We start from the raw sequence: 25,023 nt of genomic DNA, 5'->3' as shown, positions 1-25,023 counted from the left end.
TAATATAATATAATATAATATAATATAATATAATATAATGTAATGTAATGTAATGTGATATAATGTAATATAAATAATGTAGCTTTTCAATTACAATTTTAATCATTGTAATTGATCATTATAGATTGAATCAGTAATGTAATATACAGTGTACCTGCTGTAGATCTTTTTCACATTTTCAAACTTAAAAACATCCCATTATTGACAGCAGCCAGGCTGCAGTGCAGTGATCATCCACCAGAGGGCGGAAGACAGCGTCAGAGTGAAGATGACAGGTGTTTAAATAATGACAGAACGCGATATAAAAAGTGCTGTTAGCATCGCTACAGTTACAGTTTAACGATGACATCATTGTCGTCGTGTTTGATGTTAGCGTCGCTGCAGCGTTAGCATGTCTGTGGTCAGCTGACCTGAGGCGTGAGGCGGGAAATCCGTCACGCCCTGAAAACCATCTGACCCAGCTGCTGTTCAGCTGCTGCAGGGCGCGGTGCTCGACGAGCCGCCGTCACCACCGTGGTGCACGTGTGACAACAGAGACACACACACACACACACATCAAGGTCATGTGACATTTTTGTGTGTTCTAATGAAACAAAGTAAAAAGACTTTGTTTCTGTACTAAAGTACAAACTCACGTATCTGTACTTTATTCATATATATATATGTATTATTTACTTTTACCTCTAACTCTCTTTGTTACTCATTACTACCAAATCAAATCAGAAGAAGAGTGGGTATTATGGTCTGTATTATATAATGAGCTGCAGTTTTTACCCATTCACTTAAATGTCTTTGCTCAAGGACACACATAAACGAGCAGAGCCAGGAATTAAACCCACAACCTTCCAACTGGAAGACAACTGGCTCTACCACTGAGCCACCGTGGCCTTTTCAATCCCACAACAGGTGTCAAAGTCAAGGCTTGTGGACCAAATCCAGCCCACGATACACAGTATCAGCCCGTGACAGAATTATGTTCAGTGTTTCCTACTCATAGACTCACAGCTGAACTTTTATCTTCATATGTCGAGTAAAAACGTGTGTTTTGTCTGAGAGGGTAATCCACGGGTAAATCGATGTGTTTTATTTTATTTCATTTGTGTTCGCTAACATCTTAACACAGCGGTGTCAAACTCAGATGACCTGGGGGCCAATGAGTGTCTGGTCTGGTCAACAGGGGATGAGAAAAAAAAACAGCTGTTCAGGAGCTTCAAAAAATGTTAGTTACGATGTATACTTCACAATAAAACAATGAATCTCAATTATTAAATAATCTCAAATAAAGTCAATAATAATATTGCCAACTGTAATTAAAACATCAAACAAGTTTATATTTATACATATTTTTATATATAAAGATGTATATGTATATATATATATATATATATATATATATATTTATATGACTCAGCTGCTGCAGGGCGCGGCGCTTGAGGAGCCGCCGTCACCACCGTGGTACACGTGTGACAACAGAGACACACACACACACACATTTAATGTAATACATGTAATAATGTGTTATTGTTACTGTAAAAGATATTTCTAGTAAATATATTTATGTATGTATGAGATTCTGTTATTATTTCACTGTAACATGATGTTTAGTGGCGGGCCACATGTGGCCCACGAGCCGGCAGTTTGACACCCCTGTACATCTTTGTCTCTGGTTTGTTTCTTCCGGAAGAAAATGATTTATTTTACATAAACATGCGAGAGAAAGAAAGTCAAACAAACGTGATTTTATTTGTCTTTTTTGTCCCCTCACAGTCTGCCGTAGTTTCTTCATTAAAGTATAATCTGGTTTTATGTCTTTCGATTTCAGCTCCTGGTTTAAGGTTAGTTACTCAGTTATGATAGTTAAGGTTAACGAGGACTAGTCCTCTGTGTGTGTGTGTCTCAGTTACACAACTGCTTTCAGTTTGTCAGCTCTGCTCCCCGCCCACCACCTCCTCCTCCTCCTCCTCCTCCTCCTGTTCTGGGCGGACTGGGTCAGACCAGTTCCGCGTTCTCTGCTCCTCACAATCATCCACGCACTTTCACGCAGCGTGTGTGGATCCTGCGGTGTCATGGTGGACGTGCGGGGCGTCGCTGCTGCTGCTGCGGGGACTCAGGTTTGTTTGTCGGGTCTCAATATTTCAGCTGCGTAGATGATGAAGATGATGAAGATGATGATAAACTGCGACGTTTACGTTCGAGACAAACTTCTCAAACGCGCGCGCTCTCTCTCTCTCTTTCTCTCTCTCTGTCCACGCGCTAACCGTACAATATCCCGCGTGCGTTGCTCTTCCTCAAAATGCCGTGACGTTACTGTAACTTTTACTGTCGATAGTGTCGCGTGCGTCCACGACTGTGTGTGTGTGTGTGTGTGAGAGAGAGAGAGAGAGAGAGAGAGAGAGAATACGTTGCGGAGTCGGCGCGTGCGCGTACGTCCACGCGCGCACCTGCGTTTGAACACGTTATTTGATGATTTGTTTGTTTGTGGCCTAAAAGAATGTCCTCCACTGATGTTGTTTTGACACTGATGACGTAACAGTGACGCGACTCAAGATGAGATAAGCAGATCCTCTGTGTGTGTGTGTGTGTGTGGGATTACTTAGCTACGCAGTCGGAGATTTCTAGTAAAAACTCACTCAGTCACTCACTCACTCAGTCACTCACTCACCGTATCATAACAGTCTGTGTGACGTCATTTTAAAATGGAAGTTTCGTGGTTGAAGTTACTCCTGTGTGTGTGTGTGTGTGTGTGTGACTGTGATGACGTCACACACTTTATCCAAAAGTTCCTCTGAAAACATTTCTGTTTAAGTAAAATAATATAAAGTAGTGATGAATATTAACTCTGTCATGATGATGAAGAAGAGCTGTGAGTCTCTGTCTTCACCACCAGAGGGCAGACTCATGAAATATAATATAACAGAAAACTCACATTTAACCAGAACTAGTGTTAGCTTCAAAGTGATGCTAACAGATGTTAGCTACTTCAAAGTGATGCTAACTACTTCAGAGTGATGCTAACAGTAGATGTTAGCTACTTCAAAGTGATGCTAACAGTAGATGTAAGCTACTTCAAAGTGATGCTAATGCTATATATGTGAGATATGGACGTGTACTTACAAACATGAAGTCAATGTCTCATCACTGACGCTCTCGTCAGCCGCACTGTTTCAGACCAAAACCACACCCACAGAACATGGACTGTCTGGTGATTGGCCAGTTACCTGGAAGTGACGTCATTGGCACGTCAGCTCTCAGACCCGCAGCGCCCCCTCTGGGAAGGTGGATGCACCGCGAGCAATGATCAAAACATTGAGTCATGGCGGAGTGTGAGCCAGAGTCAGAAGACACTGTGACAGTGAAAGACTGCTGCAGGACGCCTGGAGCGTGGATCATGTTGTGGTTACTGCGATGATAAACACACATGCAGCTTAGCCTGTAGCTTAGCCTGTAGCTTAGCCTGTAGCCGGCTATCGCTAATGCTAAACGACAGAACAAGCACACAAAGACAGTTATATACGTATTGTTGGCCCTGCTCCTTCCTTTAGGTGAAGTTTGGTGCTGTGTCCTGCTTTGTTTTGAAGAAGAAGAAGAAGAAGAAGAAGAAGAAGAAGAAGAAGAACTACTCTGGTTGTAGCTGCTGAGCGTATCGTTTGTACGGAGCTCAGCAGCTACAACCAGAGTAGTTCTTCTTCTTCTACGGTTGAAAGTACGTCACCACATGTGCCCGGACTCTAGGAGGCGCTGCTGTGACGTCATTAGTCAACTTTGTAGAGCTCAGGAAAACAATGAAACCTGCGCTCTCAGCAGTGGCTGAACTGAGTGTTATGGACTTTTAGAGCTTCATAGACGAGGTCATGACGCAGACACACACACACACACAAACACAAACACACTTTCGGGCTATGGCCTCTTTAACGTTTGTGAACAAAATGGAGGCGAAGTAAATAAACGTGAATCATGTTTATTTTGGTTAATGTGACTTTTTCACCACTTCCTCTGACTGTGGCTGTGTTTTTCTGCAGGTGACATCATCGTGACATCATCGTGACATCATCGTGACATCATCGTGACATCATCGCGACGTCGTGGTGACTTCAGAGCGTCGGCGTCCTTGCGCATTCATCAGTCACACGTTCATCAGTCACACATTAAAATGGTGTTTTGTTGGACACAGAAGAGAGCGTCACACTCCGAGGATTGTGGGAGTTTCCGTCAGTGAGTGTGCGTGGATGGCAGCGACGATGGAGCAGGACTTCACTCAGTAATCGTCTGCTCTCATCGTCTGTGGCGACAAACATTTCCGTTTCCACGGAAACTAAACACACAAACTGTAAAGATGGCGGCAACAGGAAGGAAACACTTAGTGAGAGACTTTAACCATTTCATCACCTGTTACCTGTGTCGAGGTTACCTGATCAAACCAACCACTGTCACTGAGTGTCTGCACACCTGTGAGTCTCACACACACACACACACACACACACACACACACACACACACACATATTGTTGATCCATCAGTTGATGATTGATTGATTGTTTGTCTGTCTGTTTGTGTGTTTGTCTGTCTGTGTGTGTTTGTTTGTTTGTTTGTGTGTGTCTGTCTGTTTGTGTGTTTGTCTGTCTGTGTGTTTGTGTCTGTCTGTGTGTTTGTGTGTCTGTTTGTGTCTGTTTGTGTGTTTGTTTGTTTGTCTGTGTCTGTGTGTTTGTTTGTGTTTTTGTTTGTGTGTTTGTTTGTCTGTTTGTGTGTCTGTTTGTGTTTTTGTTTGTGTGTCTGTTTGTGTGTTTGTTTGTGTGTGTGTGTCTGTTTGTGTTTTTGTTTGTGTGTTTGTTTGTGTGTGTCTGTTTGTGTGTTTGTTTGTGTGTGTGTGTCTGTTTGTGTTTTTGTTTGTGTGTTTGTTTGTGTGTGTCTGTTTGTGTGTTTGTTTGTTTGTTTGTTTGTCTCCTCTCAGTCTGTAAAAGCTGCATCGTTCAACACTTTGAGGAAAGTAATGATTGTCCCAGATGTGGAATTCAAGTCCATGAGACAAACCCACTGGAGATGCTCAGGTATCACAGACTCCTCCTCTTTCTCCTCCTCCTCTTGTAGTTTTGTCATTAAATTCTTTCCTTTTTTTCTGTTCTGTCTGTTTTTTTCCTTCTCTTTGTTTTCTCATGTACATGTTTTATGCTCCTCCTCCTCTGTAAGCCCCGCCTCTTGTCTGCTGTATTTTGTATTTCATCCCTTCATCCTTTTCTTTTTTCTTCTCGTCTCTGTCCTCAGGTTGGACAACACTCTGGAGGAGATCATTTTCAAACTGGTGCCTGGACTCAGAGAAAGTGAGTTTTATTCTTTATAAAACTCTTTCATTGATGTCGCCATAGTAACGCTGTTTCCTCTGCTCTGTCCATCAGAGGAGGAGCAGCAGGAAGTCGACTTCTGGAGGAGGAGCCAGCCAAAAGAGAACGGACAAGGTGTGTGTGTGTGTGTGTGTGTGTGTGTGTGCATGCTCCTGTATTTGCAGCTTAGTAAACAGGACATTTTGTCTGGTCTCACATCTTTAAAGGTCTTTCTGTGTGTGTCTGTGTGTGCGTGCACTTGTGTGTGTGTGTGTGTGTGTGTGTGTGTGTGTAGACAGCCTCAGGTGTCAGAGGTTTCCTGACGTTGGTGAAGACGGTGAAGACGGTGAAGACGACGACTGCCACAGGAGTGACCCTCAGATCGCCATCTGTCTGGACTGTCTGCGAAACACGGGACAGACGGGAGACACCAGTGTCACGGTGTGTGTGTGTGTGTGTGTGTGTGTGTGTGTGTGTTTTAGAGTTCTCAACTCTAGTGTGTTTTAATGCAACGTTGATTATTTATGATTGCGCTCTGAATGTCTCTGTCTCTGTTCTTTGTCTGTGTCTCTGTCCTCGGGTGTCCAGGACCTGATGAAGAGGTTTATCCGCTGCTCCAGCAGAGTCACAGTTGGAACCATAAAGAAGTTCCTGAGTCTGAAGCTGAAGCTGCCGAGTTCTTACGAGGTAAAGGTTCAGTCCGTGTTTTAAAAGCGTTGTTAATAAAGTTGTGATAAAGCTCAGTGTCGTTTGTGTTCAGCTGGACGTGTTGTGTAACGGCGAGATCATGGGCAGAGATCACACTCTGGAGTTCATCTACATGACCAGGTGGAGGCTCCACGGAGACAACGTGAGTCTTATTCATGTGTTCATCCTCGTCACTGTGTGTGTGTGCGCGCGTGTGTGTGTGTGTGTGTGTAAGAAGTAAACATGTTTCTGTTGTTCCTCTCAGACGTATCCCATGGTCCTCGAGTACCGACCGCGCATCGACTTCGGCTGATCACGACTGCGAGGAGATTAACACACACACACACACACACACACACAATGTGCAGAGAGAGATATTCGTGTATTTTTGTACAGTCGACGACGATCATGATGATGAAGAAGTGCAGACGTTGTTTTATGCTACATAGAATAATATATGCTCTAATAATATATGATATTTTTAAATGTACGTCCCTGTGCCTAAATGAACTTTGACCTTATCTTCACTTTGCCTGTCGAGCTGCGACTGTAGATTAAATGTTGATTTTTCTACTCTTCCTGGACGTTTGTGTCTTTTCTGTGGACATGCGGGGACATTTACGCCGTGGTCCCTGAACGCATCACTGTGAGTCACAACATTCATCATCTCAGTTCACGTTCAGTTTACGACGGGAGACATATTTGTTTTTTCGTATAGTAATTGGAACACTCTTGATCACTAGGTGGTGCTGTTCAGCTACATATGAAGTCATGTGATCCGGTGTTTTTCTGTAAGTCTATTTTCATCACAATAAACAATAATCACTTCACAAAGATGAGCTTTGGTCAGGATATTCATTCATTCATTAGTTTCTCCATTGTGTGTAAAGAACATCCTTTCGTAGTGACAAAAGTTTCAGTTTGAAATTTAAGTCATAACAAGACATTTTTTTCACATATTTTGAAGTTTGGTTTTTCTGTGAGCGCCCCCTGCTGCCAACAACTGACATGAGACAACACAAATTCAGCCACTTGTCATCAAATCTACGTCGGTGTAAGAACATAAGAACGTTCACGTCTTTATCTCACTGTTAAACTAAAGTTTGTAAACCACTCACTCTCCCACACCAACGTCCAGAGAGAAACAAGCAGGAGCTGCTGCTGCTCCTCTGCTGCCTCTTGTGGTCACTTTGTGTCATTGAAGTCAATCGTTAAAATCAATGAGTTGGACTTTGGTGTGGGAGAGTGTGTGTGTGGGGGAGAGTGCTATGTGTGTGTGTGTGGCGGGGAGTGGGTGTGGGTGTGTGTGTGGGGGAGAGTGCTATGTGTGTGTGTGTGTGTGTGGGGGGGGGGGGTGGGGGGGGAGTGAGTGGTTTACAAACTTTAGTTTAACAGCAGACAGAGACGTGATCATGTGACTTAAATCAGCTGATGGTAAATTCTATCTTTGTGATCTTGTGTCACTAAGTGTAGAAAAGTTGTTTCCTCATCAGTTCACACATTCATCCTCTCACTCTTTCCACTGCAGTGATGTTTGTTAATTGCTCTTTTTGTTGTTTCTATTTACTTCTACAGTCAAATCTTTACAGTAAAACAGTTTCGTCCCTGATGACCTGCCGTACGAGCGGTGGGCGGGGCCGAATGTGTGACCTGAGAGCTGTACTTCCGTGTTTACTCGCGATGATGATGCTAGTCTTGTTGCTAACAACAAACTGTAGCGAGGGTTTTATAAAAGTCTCGTGTTTTTACACTTTCAGCTCCTGTAAATACAGACGTGCTGCTAATGAAGGCTAACACTGTTAGCATCAGCGTCTGTGCTCCGCACCGAGCGCGTTAGCTCATGATAGCTCATGTTAGCTCACACAGCAGAAACAGGTGAAGCAGGACACTCAGTGTTAGCCGTTAGCTCGGCTCAAAGCTAACGAAGGAACAGAGAGGCTCGTGAAGACAGACGCCCTCTAGCGGACTGTTCAACAGGTGAGATGGAGATGATGCAACGCACACACATCAGTGTTGTAATGTGTGTTAATGTTAAAATGTATATATGGACTAGACGTTACAGCGAGCGCGTGCAATTTCAAAATAAAAGCGACACATTTGGAATTTCAAAATAAAGGCCCTCTAAAAACGCAGAATTTACCTATTTTCATCTAAATTCAGACAATTATAAATAACAGAACATTTTACTTGTATTAAAACTAATGAAAGTTGATCAGTTTTACTGTGAAAAGCATCAAAGCAAACAAGCTAATGCATGAAAGTGTTAGTATCACAGTATCTGTTTTATTTCTTGTCTACAGAGTCGAATGGTTCATTCACCCTCTGAGTGAAGGTGTGAGTGAGACACTTTGTATTCGATTGATGTAGAGTTCATATTTTCATTGACTTGTGACAATAACTTGCATTTGTTTGTTTACACGTTAACACACATTAATACACTGTGTGTGTGTTTGTTTGTCTCCTGCAGACGTCCAACATCTGCTGCCGATCAAAGAAGAGCTTCACAATGAGATGATGACCCGTCCAGATCAGGAGGAGCCAGAGAATCCTCACATTAAAGAGGAACAGGAAGATCTCTGGGCCAATCAGGAGGAAGAGCAGCTTCATGACACGGAGGAGGCTGATGATGGAAAGTTCTCACTCAATGTTGTTCAAGTGAAAACTGAAGATGACCCAGAGAGTCCTCACATCAAAGAGGAACACGAAGATCTCTGGGCCAATCAGGAGGAAGAGCAGCTTCATGACACGGAGGAGGCTGATGATGGAAAGTTCTCACTCACTGTTGTTCAAGTGAAAACTGAAGATGACCCAGAGAGTCCTCACATCACAGAGGAACAGCAAGATCTCTGGACCAATCAGGAGGTCCATGGCAACAAGTTCTCGCTCTCTATCGTCCACGTGAAGACGGAAGACGATGAGGACGAACTTCAGTCCTCACAGCTTCATCAAAGTCAACCTGAGGACAGCAGAGAGGTGGAGCCTCCAGACACTGATGGAGATGATCATCTTCACTCCGATAAAGAAGACAACGAGACTTCAAACTCGTCTGAGACTGAAGACAGTGAGGACGATGGTTTGGAGGAGACCAGAGCTCCTGACCAACGTCAGCCTCACACAGGAGAGAAACTCTGTGGCTGTGACATCTGTGGGAAAACATTTGCCAAGAGGTCTATTCTGAAGACCCACATGATGGTCCACACGGGAGAGAAACCATTCAGCTGTGATGTCTGTGGGAAAAGATTTATACAGAAGAGTTGTTTTAAGACCCACATGATGGTCCACACAGGAGAGAAACCCTTCAGCTGTGACGTCTGTGGGAGAAGATTTACACTGAAGTCCATTCTTAAGAGACACATGATGGTCCACACAGGGGAGAGACCGTGTCGCTGTGACGTCTGTGGGAAAAGATTCACAAAGAAGGGTAATCTGAACAGTCACATGATGGTCCACACCGGAGACAAACCGTGCAGCTGCGACGTTTGTGGGAAAAAATTTACCAAAAAGTCGAATCTTAAAAGACACATGATGGTCCACACGGAGGAGGAGTCGTGTTGCTGCGATGTTTGTGGGAAGAGGTTCACACAAAAGAGTTCTCTGAAGATCCACATGATGGTCCACACGGGAGAGAAACCGTGCGGCTGCGACATCTGTGGGAAAAGATTTATACAGAAGAGTTGTTTTAAGACCCACATGATGGTCCACACAGGAGAGAAACCCTTCAGCTGTGACGTCTGTGGGAGAAGATTTATACAGAAGAGTTGTTTTAAGACCCACATGATGGTCCACACAGGAGAGAAACCATTCAGCTGTGACGTCTGTGGGAGAAGATTTACACTGAAGTCAAATCTGACCAGTCACATGATGGTCCACACAGGAGAGAAACCATTCAGCTGTGACGTCTGTGGGAGAAGATTTACAATGAAGTCAAATCTGAACAGTCACATGATGGTCCATTCAGAGGAGAAACCGCGTGGCCGTGGAAAAAGATTTATAAATGAGTAATTCTTTGTCACGTGATGGTCCACATGGAAAGGACATTCTGTCCCTGTGTCTCAAAATGTCTCTGAATCTGTAGCAAATAGATTTGTAGATTTCTTGATGGGGTTTGGCCTTCATCCATCAGACATCTGTAGATGTGAAGGTCAGAGGTGAATTCATCTTCTGGAGAGTGGACAGTTTGTCCTGCGACAGTCAACGGTCGTGACAGAATCATTTATTGGTTTAATTGGTTTATTTGCACATTTATAATAAAACAATAGAACACTGATGAAAATGATTTCCCAGATATTCCACATGTAAATATGTTAAAAGAAAACACTTTATTACTCATTTAATGTAAAAACTGCTTCCTGGTCCCACACAACTCTACTGTTTATAAACAAAAATATAAAATTACCATCAATACTTATTTTTAAGAGCTCCCCTGTTATTGGTCAAACACAAAAACATGTAAAGTAAAAGAAACATTCATATTATTTACCGTATTATTATGTTCAAACATTACAAGAGGGAAAAGAACACTAGTGAGGAACGACCTCTGAACTACAAATGGAACAATAATAATATATTTTGAGGTCCAGGCAGAGTTTAAAAAACCCACAATAAAAAGGTTAATAATGATCTACAGAGACAGAGTTTGTGTTGATAGAACACGGCGGAGTCAGAGTTACGTTCATGTGTTCACCACAAACTTTGACGACAGAAGAAGATAAAGAAAATCTAGAAATCTGTTTGTGATTCATGGGTTAATTTATGTAATGAGAATCTCCACAGACCTCATGAAACTGTGATGTTTGTGTTAAAGGTTTCACCTCCAGTGACTGAAGCACACTCTAAATCTCCTGCTGTGACTGATTCTATTTTTCATTACGAAATCAACTTTGACAAATCACACAAGTTCAGAGAATAAAGACTTTGACCTTTGACCTGGTTGTTTGTAGTTGTTGTTGAAAGTCTGTTGTTCTGGACAAACATGGCCTTTTAATAAAATCAACCTGCAGCTGATGAAGTGAAGTGAAGGTTTAGAACCATGTGATCTTAAAATAACGGAGTTACAAATAAGTCAATGAAAACCTTCAGTGACTCGAGATGCACTTTCACCACAGTTACAGAACACAAGCAGAGTGCGTTACAGAGTTCAGTTTAACAGTGAGATGAAGACATGAACGTGTGCGTAGATGTTAGATTTATCAGTTAAGTCTCTGGTTATAATCATCTTTATCTGAGTCTTTGGAAACTGGCTAAAATCAGCTTTATACATCCAAGCACAGTCAAATGATAACCTCAGATGTATATTTTAAAATATAGAAACGCTTGTGGGGGACACAATCGGAGCACCATTTTTTTCAAACACTGAAGTAACAAAATAACAAATTTGAACTTTGTGAGTTCAGATTTGAATAGTTTGGCAGCCATTTGTGTTTGCGTCTCAAACACAAATGGCTGACAGCCGAGACACAAGAGGAAAATAAACAAAAGACTTGTTCACGTCTTCATCTCACTGTTAAACTGAAGTTTGTAAATCACTCACTCTCACACACACACACACACACACACACACACACAGACACACAGGAGTTGTTGATCCACTGCTGCCTCCATCACTAAATGTCAAATGTTTTATTTAGTAAAATTCAGCATTTAATTTAGATATACGTCAGTGACACAAATTGACCACACGAGGCAGCAGAGGACCGGCAAAATCACTGATTTTCTCTGTGGACTTCGATGAAGATTTATTTATTTACTACTCCTCTTCTGGTTCACAGTTTCTGCCGGTAGGTGGCGGTAATACGATGTTCGCCAAGCGCCAAACATCTCCGGGGAAGATGAAGGTGTCCCTGGTGACTTGCCATACGACCTGGGGGCGGGGCCGAGGTGAGACTTCCATGTTTACAGATTGAATGCTAACAACAACAAACTGTATGTAGTCTTTATTCATATTTAAACGTCTCGCTCTGTTTATTATGTCATGTTTATTTTAGTCAACTCCGGAAGTGACGCGTCTGCTGTTAACACTGCTAGCAACACTGTTAGCATCCGAGCGCGTTAGCTCCAGCTATTCTCCGCTAGCTCTCGTTAGCTCATGTTAGCACACGTTAGCTTTCATCGGTGTGTGGAGTAAAAGAAACAGGAACGAAAACAGGTGAAGCTGGACACGAACTTCCGGTCGGAGTTAGCCTTTAGCTCGGCTCAAAGTTAACGGAGAGTGACGATGCAGGAATGTTTGGGTGAAGACAGACGCCCTCTAGCGGACTGTTGTACGGGTGAGAGCAGGGACTGTGGTGTCACTCAGTCATCGTTCATGTGTTCATTGACACCTGTGATCCGCTGGTCCATGAACATAGAGATAAAATGTTTTTTAAATGAATGATGCATGAATGGTGGTGTTCATTATCATGGAATATTTTGCTTCAGGAACCGCTCATTTGTTTTATTATTGGTATTATTATTATTATTATTATTATTATTGTGTTATTTCTGGGTTCAAACTCGGGCTGAGTCATTTTTATGTAGGCAGAACTTTATATCACAGACCTGCATTTCTGCCAGGACCAAATTCAGCTGCACACTCTTTAGAACATAATAAACTGGAGAAGAAATAATATAATTTCACTTCCTCTACTGCGCCATCAAGTGGACAATATATGTAAAACAGGCAGTGATGACACCTGACCACATGACTGCTGTGTTATCCGTCATCCACACATTTATACACTGTGTGTGTGTGTTTGTCTCCTGCAGACGTCCAACATCTGCTGCTGATCAAAGAAGAGCTTCACACTGAGATGATGACCCGTCCAGATCAGGAGGAGCCAGAGAGTCCTCACATCAAAGAGGAACAGGAAGATCTCTGGACCAATCAGGAGGAAGAGCAGCTTCATGACACGGAGGAGGCTGATGATGGAAAGTTCTCACTCACTGTTGTTCAAGTGAAAACTGAAGATGACTCAGAGAGTCCTCACATCAAAGAGGAACAGGAAGATCTCTGGACCAATCAGGAGGTCCATGGCAACAAGGACTCGCTCTCTATCGTCCACGTGAAGACGGAAGAGGATGAGGACGAACTTCAGTCCTCACAGCTTTATCGAAGTCAACCTGAGGACAGCAGAGAGGCAGAGCCTCCAGACATCGATGGAGATGATCATCTTCATTTCGATAAAGAAGACAACGAGACTTCAGATTCGTGTGAGACTGAAGACAGTGAGGATTATGAGAAGGAGACCAGAGCTCCTGACCAACGTCAGCCTCACAGACACAAACAGAGAGTTTCTACAGGAGAGAAACCGTTTGTCTGCGACGTCTGTGGGAAAAGATTCACAACAAAGAGTTACGCTAAGAGACACATGGTGGTCCACACTGGAGAGAAACCAATTTCCTGTGAAATTTGTGGGAAAATATTTACACAAAACAGTTCTTTGACGACACACATGATGGTTCACACGGGAGAGAAACCATGTCGCTGTGAAGTCTGTGGGAAAAGATTCAGAAGGAAGGGTAATCTGGAAGACCACATGATGGTCCACACAGGGGAGAAACTGTGTCGATGTCATGTTTGTGGGCTAGAAATTACAAATAAGTCTAATCTTAATAGACACATGATGGTCCACTCAGGAGAGGAATTATTTTGTTGTGATGTTTGTGGGAAAAGATTTACACAGAATAGTTCTCTTAAGACTCACATGATGATCCACACAGGAGAGAAACCATACGGCTGCGTCGTCTGTGGGAAGAGATTTACAATCAAGTCAAATCTGAACAGGCACACGACGGTCCACTCAGAGGAGAGATCATGTCGCTGTGACGTCTGCGGGAAAAGATTTACACAGAAAAGGTGTCTGACCACACACATGTTGGTCCATAAAGAAGAGAGACCGTGCCAGTGCAGCGTCTGCGGGAAAAGATTCACACTGAAGTCCTTTCTGAAGAGACACATGATGATCCACACAGGAGAGAAACCATTCAGCTGTGACGTCTGTGGGAAAAGCTTCACAATGAAAGGTAATCTGAACACTCACATGATGGTCCACACCGGAGACAAACCGTGTCGCTGCGACGTTTGTGGGAAAAAAATAGTAAAGAAGTCAAATCTTCAGAAACACATGAAGACTCACACAGAGGAGTTGTGATGTTCCTGCAGGAGAGAGAGAGAGAGAGAGAGAGAACAGATAAAACTGTTCTGTGTGAACGACTGATTTAACGTAAAGTCATTTATAAATGTCCTGAGTCACATGATGGTCCAGACGGAGAGGAAACCCTGCAGCTGTGTCTCCACAGGTCCCTGAAGATGACCTTTGACCTTCATCATCAGGCTCCTGTAGATGTGAGAGTCTGTGGTGAATTGATCTTCTGGAGTGTGGACGCTGTGTCCTGCTCTAAAGTCACTGAAGAGACAGTCGTTAGTGTTGGAGACACCTGAGGTCACATGAGACACGTGATTTTATCTCCTGGACTAAGATGAAAGAACGTTGGTGCTGATGGACCTGTGAACTGATCGACTCTTCAGACCAGGACTCGGCTGTCCACCTACATCTGCAGGACAGGGGACATTTTTTAGGACACAGATGTCCACAGTTTAGACAAAGAAAAGTCTTTATCCACATCAAACGTCCCAGAACGTGGACAAGTCATCACGATGAAACTGAATCTTGAATGAATGAATGAATGAAAAAACACACAGTGGTGTTTTGACATTTTCCCACTCGTTTCATGGATTCATCTGCACTCTGCTCCCTAAAATCCTGAAGAAACCCTAACCCATAAACGTCATATCTGTTCTTTATTCATTGACCTTTGGCAATGACATGTTTGTGGGAAAGGACTTGTGCACTGGCGCCATCTTCAGGACAACATGTGTCAGTGTAGGAGCGAGGAAAACATTTCTCACAGAAGATGAATATAAACTGTTAACATCAGAGGTTTCAAACTCGTGGCCTGAGGACCTCATGCAGCTGACACTTACTATAAAGTTCTAATGAAAAATGTAAACACGGTGCATAATCAATGTTTTTAGGATTATAATCGTCCATTCATCTTCTACCACTTTATCCTCCACATGAGGGTCACGGGGGTGCTGTGCCAATCTCAGCTGACATAGGGTGAAAGGCGGAGTCACAGCCTGGACAGGTCACAGGTCACCTGTCCATCACAGGGACGTGTGGAGACAAACAACCGTCCACTCACCTGGAGAAAACACACACACACACGGGGAGAACATGTGACCTCAATATTAATCCTATATGAGGTTATTTATGTCAACATAGTAAAAGTATTAAATTCAACATAAAGTCAAATCTGAGCTTGTCTAAGTTTTTAATTACAAATGTTCACATGTTTTTATTGATTTATGTTTTATTTGTGTCTGTTTTTCTTTCATTTTGCTTCATAAACATATTTTTTCTGAGATAGAAATCGTTCCATATCCAAACAAACAAGTTTGCATTAATCACCCTGAACTTCACGACTGATCATAACATTTAAAATAATATAAATTTGACTTCAAACTGGACTCCACTAATGAACGGCTGATTGTTTCAACACTGACCTCTCTCTGACCTCTCTCTGACCTCTCTCTGACCTCCCGCTGACCTCCCTCTGACCCTTCTGTCTTTACGTTGTTTAAATATTTATTTTATTGTAAAGCACTTTGTGATCTTATACATATATACATATATGGATATAAAAACTTTACTTACTTTACTTCCATGTTGTAATAATAATAATAACAACAGCAATAAAGTCACTCAGAGAGAAAACAGATTATGATCCACTGTAAAATTAACATATTCATATTCTGTTCACCAGAGAAGTAGGACATTGTCCCTGGTGACTTGCCGTACTGTCGGGGGGTGGGGGCGGGGTCTTGTACACGGAAGCACTTAGAGTTAATGCTAACAACAACAACATAAAAGAAGTCTGCGTTTATTTCTGTCACATTTTTTAATTGACTCTTCAACTCCGGAAGTGACGCTTCTGCTGTCAACACTGTTAGCATCGCTGTTAGCATAAGAGCGCATTAGCTCCGGTGAGTCTCTACTAGCCACTGTTAGCGCCTGTTAGCTTCGGTTAGCTCTCTTTAGCCCACGTCGGTGCTGGTTTAAAAACACCAACGTCCAGTCAGTGTTAGCCGTTAGCTCGGCTCAAAGCTAACGAACAGAATGATGAAGCAGGATTGTGTGCGTGAAGACAGACGCCCCCTAGAGGACTGCTCTACAGGTGAGCGCGTGAAAGTGTCGAAGCTCAGTGTCACTCAGTCATCATTCATGTGTTCATTTCCACCTGTGAGCTGTCAAAATAACTGATGATTGGTTACTAATCGATTCATCTTTGCAGACATAAAAAGTAGAAAATGGGAGAGAAAAAGTCAAAAAATCTCTCTTCTCTTTGTCTGAATGAGTGAATGTGAAAGGATTAGAAAGTTTTCACCTGCATCGAACAAAAATTAACCTGCACTTCACTGTCAGCACATGTGTTTTATATATGTACTGCATATATTCATAATGTACATATATATGTATATATATGTATATATGAATATATACTGTATGTATAGATGTGTGTGTATACACACAGTATATATACATATGTGTTTCTATACTGTGTGTATACACACACACAGTATGTACACTGCTCAAAAAATTAAAGGGAACACTTAAAGAACACAATGTAACTCCAAGTCAATCACACTTCTGTGAAATTAAACTGTCCACTTAGGAAGCAACACTGATTGACAATCAATTTCACATGCTGTTGTGCAAATGAAGGTTTGCTGTGTCTGTCAGCGTAGTGTCCAGAGCATGGAGGCTCTACCAGGAGACATGCCAGTACATCAGGAGACGTGGAGGAGGCCGTAGGAGGGCAACAACCCAGCAGCAGGACCGCTACCTCCTCCTTTGTGCAAGGAGGAACAGGAGGAGCACTGCCAGAGCCCTGCAAAATGACCTCCAGCAGGCCACAAATGTGCATGTGTCTGCTCAAACGGTTAGAAACTGACTCCATGAGGGTGGTATGAGGGCCCGACGTCCACAGGTGGGGGTTATGCTTACAGCCCAACACTGTGCAGGACGTTTGGCATTCGCCAGAGATCACCAAGATTGGCAAATTCGCCACTGGCGCCCTGTGCTCTTCACAGATGAAATCAGGTTCACACTGAGCACGTGACAGACGTGACAGAGTCTGGAGACGGCGTGGAGAACGTTCCGCTGCCTGCAACATCCTCCAGCATGACCGGTTTGGCAGTTGGTCAGTAATGGTGTGGGTTGGCATTTCTTTGGGGGGCCACACAGCCCTCCATGGGCTCGCCAGAGGTAGTCTGACTGCCATTAGGTACCGAGATGAGATCCTCAGACCCCTTGTGAGACCATATACTGGTGCGGTTGGCCCTGGGATCCTCCTAATGTAAGACAATGCTAGACCTCATGTGGCTGGAGTGTGTCAGCAGTTCCTGCAAGACGAAGGCATTGATGCTATGGACTGGCCCGCCCGTTCCCCAGACCTGAATCCAATTGAGCACATCTGGGACATCATGTCTCGCTCCATCCACCAACGCCATGTTGCACCACAGACTGTCCAGGAGTTGGCGGATGCTTTAGTCCAGGTCTGGGAGGAGATCCCTCAGGAGACCATCGGCCACCTCATCAGGAGCATGCCCAGGCGTTGTAGGGAGGTCATACAGGCACGTGGAGGCCACACACACTACTGAGCCTCATTTTGACTTGTTTTAAGGACATTACATCAAAGTTGGATCAGCCTGTAGTGTGTTTTTTCACTTTCATTTTGAGTGTGACTCCAAATCCAGACCTCTATGGGTTAATACATTTGATTTCCATTGATCATTTTTGTGTGATTTTGTTGTCAGCACATTCAACTATGTAAAGAACAAAGTATTTAATAAGAATATTTCATTAATTCAGATCTAGGATGTGTTATTTTAGTGTTCCCTTTATTTTTTTGAGCAGTGTATATATACTCTGTCTGCTGCAGACCTAAGTGCACTTACAGTACCATGTATAATATAATAATAATACTGTGATGGGATGTAAAGCTCCTGTTAACGACTGACAGGAAATGACAGACAGGAAGTCTCACACAAATCATTTCAGTTTCTGAGGTGGAAATAGTACAAAGATAAAACAAAGAAAACTTGTTTTATTGATATATAATAATGATAAAATATCAAATATTACAGGTCACTGGGTTAGGGTTAGAATTAAATTGTGACAAAAAAAATATAAACAATAAATCAGAGCAAATAAAGATAAAACATCTTACATTTATAACAGTAAGACACAAAGTCAAAGATGAACATGAAACGTTAACGAACAAACTGATACTGTGAATTAAACTCTGTAATCTGAATTTATGTTAATCTGATGATGAACTTCACATCTTTGAAATCAGATTCTGTCAAACTGGAAAAGTCAAATAATCAACTGAACATGAAGAAAATGTTCAGGACGACATTGACCTTTGACCTCTTTGTTGTCTGTAGATGTTTGTAACTAATTGTATCATTCTAACATTTTATGTTCTTGTTACTTGTCCACAGTGTTGTCAGTTTTAACACGTGTGTGTGTGTGTGTGTGTGTTTGTCTCCTGCAGACGTCCAACATCTGCTGCTGATCAAAGAAGAGATGATGACCAGTCTAGATCAGGAGGAGCCAGAGAGTCCTCACATCAAAGAGGAACAGGAAGCACTCTGGACCAATCAGGAAGTCCATGGCAACAAGTTCTCGCTCTCTATTGTCCACGTGAAGACGGAGGACGATGAGGACGAACCTAAGTCCTCACAGCTTCATCAAAGTCAACCTGAGGACAGCAGAGAGGCGGAGCCTCCAGACACTGACTCAGAGCAACCAATAAAAATAGAAGCTGAAGGAGATGATCATCTTCACTTCGATAAAGAAGACAACAAGACTTCAGACTCGTGTGAGACTGAAGACAGTGAGGATTATGAGAAGGAGACCAGAGCTCCTGACCAACGTCAGCTTCACAGACACAAACGGAGAGTTTCTACAGGAGAGAAACCGTTTGTCTGCCATTTCTGTGGGAAAACATTCTCAAAGAAGTCTAATCTTATGAGACACGTGATGATTCACACAGGAGAGAAACCGTATCACTGTGATGTTTGTGGGAAAAAGTTCACACTGAAGTTTATTCTTAGAAGACACATGAGAGTCCACACAGAAGAGAAACCATGTCACTGTGACGTTTGTGGGGAAACATTTACACAAAGCAGTTTTCTTAAGACACATGCCAGAGTTCATACAGGAGAGAGACCGAATGCTTGTGATATCTGCGGGAAAAGATTTACAAAGATGTCCACGCTGAAGAGACACATGTTGGTCCACACTGGAGAGAAACCACATGGCTGTGAAACCTGTGGGAAGAGATTTACAGAAATGAGTGATCTTAAGCGACACATTTTGGTCCATTCTGAAGAGAAACCCTGTAGTTGTGATGTGTGTGGGAAAAGATTTACACTGAAGTGGAATCTTAAGAAACACATGATGGTCCATGCAGAAGAGAAACCGTATCACTGTGATGTTTGTGGGGAAAGATTTTCACAGAAGTCTCTTCTAAACAAACACAAGAGAGTCCACATCGCAGAGAAGCCATGTGTCTGTGAACTCTGTGGGAAAAGATTTACATATAAAAGTTTTCTTAAAAAGCACATGAGAGTTCACACGGGAGAGAAACCGTGCAGCTGCGACGTTTGTGGGAAAAGATTTGCGAAGAACAGCGACGTTACGAGACACATGGCTGTCCACGCAGGAGAGGAACTCTTCGGATGTGATTTTTGTGAGGAAAGATTCACCAGCAGGTTGGACGTAAAGAGACACACGTTCGTCCACACGAGAGAGAATCTGTGCAGCTGTGACGTCTGTGGGGAACGATTCACACAGAGGAGTTCTCTGGCTACACATATGAAGGTTCACACGGGGGAGAAACCGTGCAGCTGCAACGTCTGCGGGAAAAGATTCATCAGGAACAGCGACGTGAAGAGACACATGGTGGTTCATACAGGAGAGAAACCGTTCAGCTGTGACGTGTGTGGGAAACACTTTGCCCTCAAGTTTAACCTGAAAATACACATGAACGTTCATTCAGGGGGAAAACAGGTGAAGTGATGATGTTTGTAGAAACAGATTCACACTCGCGGCGCTCCGTGAATGTTGGTTCTTCAGCTGAAGCAGAAAAATAGTGACAAAGTGAAAAAGTGCTGGTGTTGTGTGTATTTCCACCTGAGTAACACGGAGGCACTCGACTATCCTGAAAAAACTAAAGAAAAACTGCTCCGAAGTACGTTTGTAGTTTTATCTGCGTTTTAAAAAAAAACAAACACTTCAGTACACTGTGATGTCTAAGTGCATAAACTTCCCCGTTCACCCTCTCATCTGTGAACAGCTGACTTTACTACTGATGCTGCCGTAACATCATGAGAATTATAAATGAACAATAACCATCGACGCCCACTTTGTTTCCTCTTAAACTGGTTCTCCAGAAAACACCAAGGTTCTGAGGCTCCAGAACCAGAACTGAGTCTGTAAATAATGTCTAAGCAACGTTAATTACATCATGTAAGAAAAGTAATGTGTTGAGTCAAAGCATGACATCATCAAGCGCTTTCAACACGCTCCTAATCAAGTCTACACCTCAGCCATGCGTGCCTTTAATTTGAAAGGGCAGTCACAGGAAGTGAGGTCACACAGTCTGTCTGGGAACAAGTCCAGAGTCTGTGAACACTGAGAGGGTGAAGGATGAACACATGAATGATGATGTGATGACTGATGCTAATGTTATTCACTTTAATAAATGAATCAAATGTTGCCGTGAGTGCTGTAACAATGGAGGCATGTGATCAAGTGATCACGTGATCATGTAGCGTCTTCTTCAGGTTCAGGAGGTCAGAGGTCACTTCAAGATCTCACATTCAGAGGCTTTAAAACAAGTTGAACGCTTTTATCAGGGGATTTCTGACAGCGACACAAGTCGTCAGATCTACATCTATATTATATAGATATATACGTATATATCTTATATATAATAATGTAACTATGTTATATATTATAGATATTTAACCCAATCCATCTTTATTCATAACACACTTTCAACAAAGCAGAATTAAAAACCAACATTTTCTTAATAGTAGAACAAATTAAAAGAAAAGTTCAAATACATATATATGTATATATATATATATATATATATATATAAACAATAATCAGAACAGATTTCATGGAAAAGGTTGACTTTAATTTTACTGCCACTCTTGTCATTCACACTCCAGTCCGGTAGGTGGCAGTAACACAGCAACACCGGGTGATTCGACGAACGGTCTGGGGCCGGAAGTGGTACTTCTACGTTCACAGGCCTCTAGCAACAAACGGCGGGGAGTTTTGTTTGTGTTTATTCATGTTTATTTATTTATTTGTGTCACATTCATTTTATTCCGCCCCGGAGGTAACGCTACTGTTGTCAACGCTGTTAGCGCCAGAACGAATCCCCGCTAGTAACAGTTAGCGTATTTCAGCTAACGATGGTCCGTTAGCTTCTGTTAGCTCGCGTTAGCTTCGACCTGTGACCCCGTTAGCTTAAACCACAGCTGCCGTAAACAAGAGCAGAAACGGGTGAAGCTGGACACGAACTTCCGGTCAGCGTTGGCCGTTAGTTCGACTCAAAGCTAACGAACAGAATGATGAAGCAGGAGAGTGTGCGTGAAGACAGACGCCCTCTAGCGGACGGTTCTACAGGTGAGAGCGTGAAAGTTTCGAAGCTCAGTGTCACAGAGTCATCATTCATGTGTTCATTTCCACCTGTGATCTATCAAAAATAACTGATGATTGATTAATAATCGATTCATCGAGTCAGAATTTAGGTAAAATAATTTCTCTTGTGAATGAGTGAATGTGAACCCTTTAGAAAGTTTTCACCTGCACTGAACAAAATTAACCTGCACTTTATTGTCAGCACATGTGCATACGTGTACACACGTGTGTATTTTACATGTGTACACGTGTGTATTTTACATGTGCATACGTGTACACACGTTTGTCTTTTACATGTGCATACGTGTACCCACATGTGTATTTTACATGTGTACACGTGTATTTTACATGTGTATACGTGTACACACGTGTGTCTTTTACATGTGCATACGTGTGTATTTTACATGTGTATACGTGTACACACGTGTGTATTTTACATGTGTATACGTGTACACGTGTGTATTTTACATGTGCATACGTGTACACACGTTTGTCTTTTACATGTGCATACGTGTACACACGTGTGTCTTTTACATGTGCATACGTGTACACACGCCTGTCTTTTACATGTGTATGTGTACACACGCATGTCTTTTACATGTGTATATGTGTACACACGTGTGTATTTAACATGTGTACGTGTACACACGCGTGTCTATTACATGTGTATATGTGTACACACGTGTGTATTTTACATGTGTACGTGTACACACGCGTGTCTATTACATGTGTATGTGTACACACGCATGTATTTTACATGTGTATATGTGTACACACGTGTGTATTTTACATGTGCATACATGTAGACCCGTGAATATATATTCATGTAAAGATATTAACCCTCATGTTTTTGTTTCTGTTATTTTAATTTTTAACGTCCACAGATGTAAATGAGCCTCAGACATATTTACATTTTAATGTTTATTTTATTGTTCATATCAATAAAAAACAAATGACTGCCTTCATTTAAATATAAATTAATACTTATTAAACTGTCCAAAAAAGGTCAATCAATCAATAACAAATGAATAATTAATATTTTCAAAAAGCTTTTTCAAAAGATTCATAAAGACAGTTCATAATTCAATTTAAGTTTAATTATTTATGTCGTTCATAGCTTTAAATTCTGTAATTCTGCCCATGTTATTCTGTTTTATTATAGTTAATGTGGTTAAATGTGATTAACAACGATTAGTGTTTTTACACCAGTAAATAAAATATCACATCATTGACATAGGCCACGCCCACATGGAAACAGCACGAAACATAAACAATCTTTTTGGAAAAGTTTCTCATAAACGTGGAAATCCTTCAGCACACTTCATTTTCATGTGTTCACGCACAAGCAGTTTGAGTACAGAGGTAATCAGAAACAGAGAAGAAGACGTTAAAGATAAAATAACGGAATAACAAACAAAGACAGTGATGTATCATCATAACTTTGTATAACTGTGTGTTTGTCTCCTGCAGACGTCCAACATCTGCTGCTGATCAAAGAAGAGCTTCGCACTGAGATGATGACCCGTCCAGATCAGGAGGAGCCAGAGAATCCTTACATCAAAGAGGAACAGGAAGATCTGTGGACCAATCAGGAGGAAGAGCAGCTTCATGACACGGAGGAGGCTGATGATGGAAAGTTCTCACTCACTGTTGTTCAAGTGAAAACTGAAGATGACCCAGAGAGTCCTCACATCAAAGAGGAACAGGAAGATCTCTGGACCAATCAGGAGGTCCATGGCAACAAGTTCTCGCTCTCTATCGTCCACGTGAAGACGGAAGACGATGAAGACGAACCTCAGTCCTCACAGCTTCATCGAAGTCAACCTGAGGACAGAAGAGAGGAGGAGCCTCCAGACACTGATGGAGATGATCATCTCTACTCCGATAAAGAAGACAACGAGACTTCAGACTCGTGTGAGACTGAAGACAGTGAGGACGATGGTTTGGAGGAGACCAGAGCTCCTGACCAACGTCAGCCTCACAGACACAAACAGAGCGTTTCTACAGGAGAGAAACCGTTTGTCTGTGACGTCTGTGGGACAACATTTTCAAGTAAATCGAATCTGAAACGACACATGATCGTTCACACAGCAGAGAAACCGTGCAGCTGCCATGTGTGCGGGAAAAAATATAAAAGTGAGTTTTATGTTAAGAGACACATGATCGCACATTCAGGAGAGAAACCGTTTCACTGTGACGTTTGTGGGAAAAGATATAACAGTAAGTCTCATCTCAGGAGACACATGATCGCACACACAGGAGAGAAACCATTTCACTGTGATTTCTGTGGGAAACAATTTACACGAAAGGGGACGCTGAGTATTCACATGAAGGGTCACACGGGAGAGAAACTCTTCTGCTGCGACGTTTGTGGGAAAGGATTCACACAAAAGAGTTCTCTTTATAAACACATGAAGGGCCACACGGGAGAGAAACCGTTCCACTGCGACGTGTGTGGGAAAGACTTCACACACAAGGGTTCTCTGACTCAGCATATCATGGTCCACACCGGGGAGAAGCCGTGCAGCTGCAGCGTGTGCGGGAAAAGGTTTGCGAGTAACAGAGACGTGTTGAGACACATGGTGGTTCACACCCGAGAGAAAGCGTTCAGCTGCGACGTGTGCGGGAAACCGTTCACACTCAAGTTCAATCTCAAAGTGCACATGAAACTTCACGCAGGAGAAAAATGATGACACTGGACACATTTTACTGTCATGGGACGACAGAAGAACCGGAAGTCGTCCACAGTTGAGGAGTGAGAGAGAAAATCCACTGCTGCCTCCATCACCAAGGTCAAAGAACTAGGATAAGATTTGTTGACTTTAAGTCTCTGTCTATACCAGAATATTCATGAGAATCTGCGGGAATGTTTTATTGATTGTTGGTGTGACATAAAGATTCTCTGAGTTTTTATGTTGCTGACAGTTCTTTTTCACTTTGTCTTCTAGTAATAATAATAATAACAATAATAACAGTAATGAACATTTGAAAGTCATTGATATTTTCTCTCAAAGGTTCTTTTTCTTTTCTCTAACATGTTTTAAAGGAAAATTCAGAAACTCACACGCTCCATCGTCACTGTCGAAAAACAGCACAATAATAAATCAAAGTTGCAACGTGAACCTCAAAAGACAGTTGCATCATGGGTAATGAATCAGGTTATTGTAGTGTTATTGTCCAAAAAGTAAAAGAAGATAAAAACCAGTGAATCTGAGTCTTTTATTCTCATCTTTTTTAATAGAAAAATCAAATAC

The 25,023-nt window shown here is 42.3% G+C and overlaps 4 protein-coding genes across 8 annotated transcripts; all 4 read left to right on the top strand.

The window, feature by feature from the left end:
- The first annotated feature begins 1,972 nt into the window (after positions 1-1,972).
- LOC131473919 (polycomb group RING finger protein 5-A-like) lies at positions 1,973-6,580 on the top strand. Its single transcript, XM_058651540.1, has 9 exons — positions 1,973-2,111; positions 4,020-4,448; positions 4,949-5,045; positions 5,260-5,315; positions 5,391-5,450; positions 5,611-5,756; positions 5,904-6,002; positions 6,076-6,165; positions 6,268-6,580. The coding sequence occupies exons 2-9, from the start codon at positions 4,334-4,336 to the stop codon at positions 6,313-6,315; spliced, it is 711 nt and encodes a 236-aa protein (XP_058507523.1). The 5' UTR covers positions 1,973-2,111; positions 4,020-4,333; the 3' UTR covers positions 6,316-6,580.
- Positions 6,581-6,702: 122 nt separating this feature from the next.
- LOC131474307 (zinc finger protein 271-like) lies at positions 6,703-15,601 on the top strand. The gene is made up of 5 exons (XM_058652106.1): positions 6,703-6,793; positions 8,470-10,000; positions 10,776-10,848; positions 11,696-11,879; positions 12,747-15,601. Exons 1-5 carry the CDS (start codon positions 6,766-6,768, stop codon positions 14,129-14,131), a joined length of 3,201 nt encoding a protein of 1,066 aa, XP_058508089.1. The 5' UTR covers positions 6,703-6,765; the 3' UTR covers positions 14,132-15,601.
- Positions 15,602-15,861: 260 nt separating this feature from the next.
- Positions 15,862-20,830, top strand: LOC131473910 (zinc finger protein 235-like). 5 transcript variants are annotated; one of them, XM_058651532.1, is made up of 3 exons: positions 15,862-16,217; positions 16,789-17,676; positions 18,603-20,830. In XM_058651532.1, exon 3 carries the CDS (start codon positions 18,635-18,637, stop codon positions 20,129-20,131), a length of 1,497 nt encoding a protein of 498 aa, XP_058507515.1. In that variant the 5' UTR covers positions 15,862-16,217; positions 16,789-17,676; positions 18,603-18,634; the 3' UTR covers positions 20,132-20,830. The 5 variants fall into 5 exon arrangements, with proteins under 5 accessions (XP_058507515.1, XP_058507514.1, XP_058507516.1 ...); XM_058651531.1 differs by having other exon boundaries at positions 16,784-17,676; XM_058651533.1 differs by having other exon boundaries at positions 16,766-16,982.
- Positions 20,831-21,321: 491 nt separating this feature from the next.
- Positions 21,322-24,973, top strand: LOC131473913 (zinc finger protein OZF-like). Its single transcript, XM_058651536.1, has 2 exons — positions 21,322-21,754; positions 23,240-24,973. The coding sequence occupies exons 1-2, from the start codon at positions 21,697-21,699 to the stop codon at positions 24,457-24,459; spliced, it is 1,278 nt and encodes a 425-aa protein (XP_058507519.1). The 5' UTR covers positions 21,322-21,696; the 3' UTR covers positions 24,460-24,973.
- Positions 24,974-25,023: the final 50 nt, after the last annotated feature.

The sequence above is a fragment of the Solea solea genome, chromosome 15 (assembly GCF_958295425.1).
Source record: "Solea solea chromosome 15, fSolSol10.1, whole genome shotgun sequence".
NCBI classification, from domain to species: domain Eukaryota; kingdom Metazoa; phylum Chordata; class Actinopteri; order Pleuronectiformes; family Soleidae; genus Solea; species Solea solea.
The sequence above is the reverse complement of the archived record's forward strand: the minus strand, read 5'-3'. Positions and strand labels throughout refer to the sequence as shown.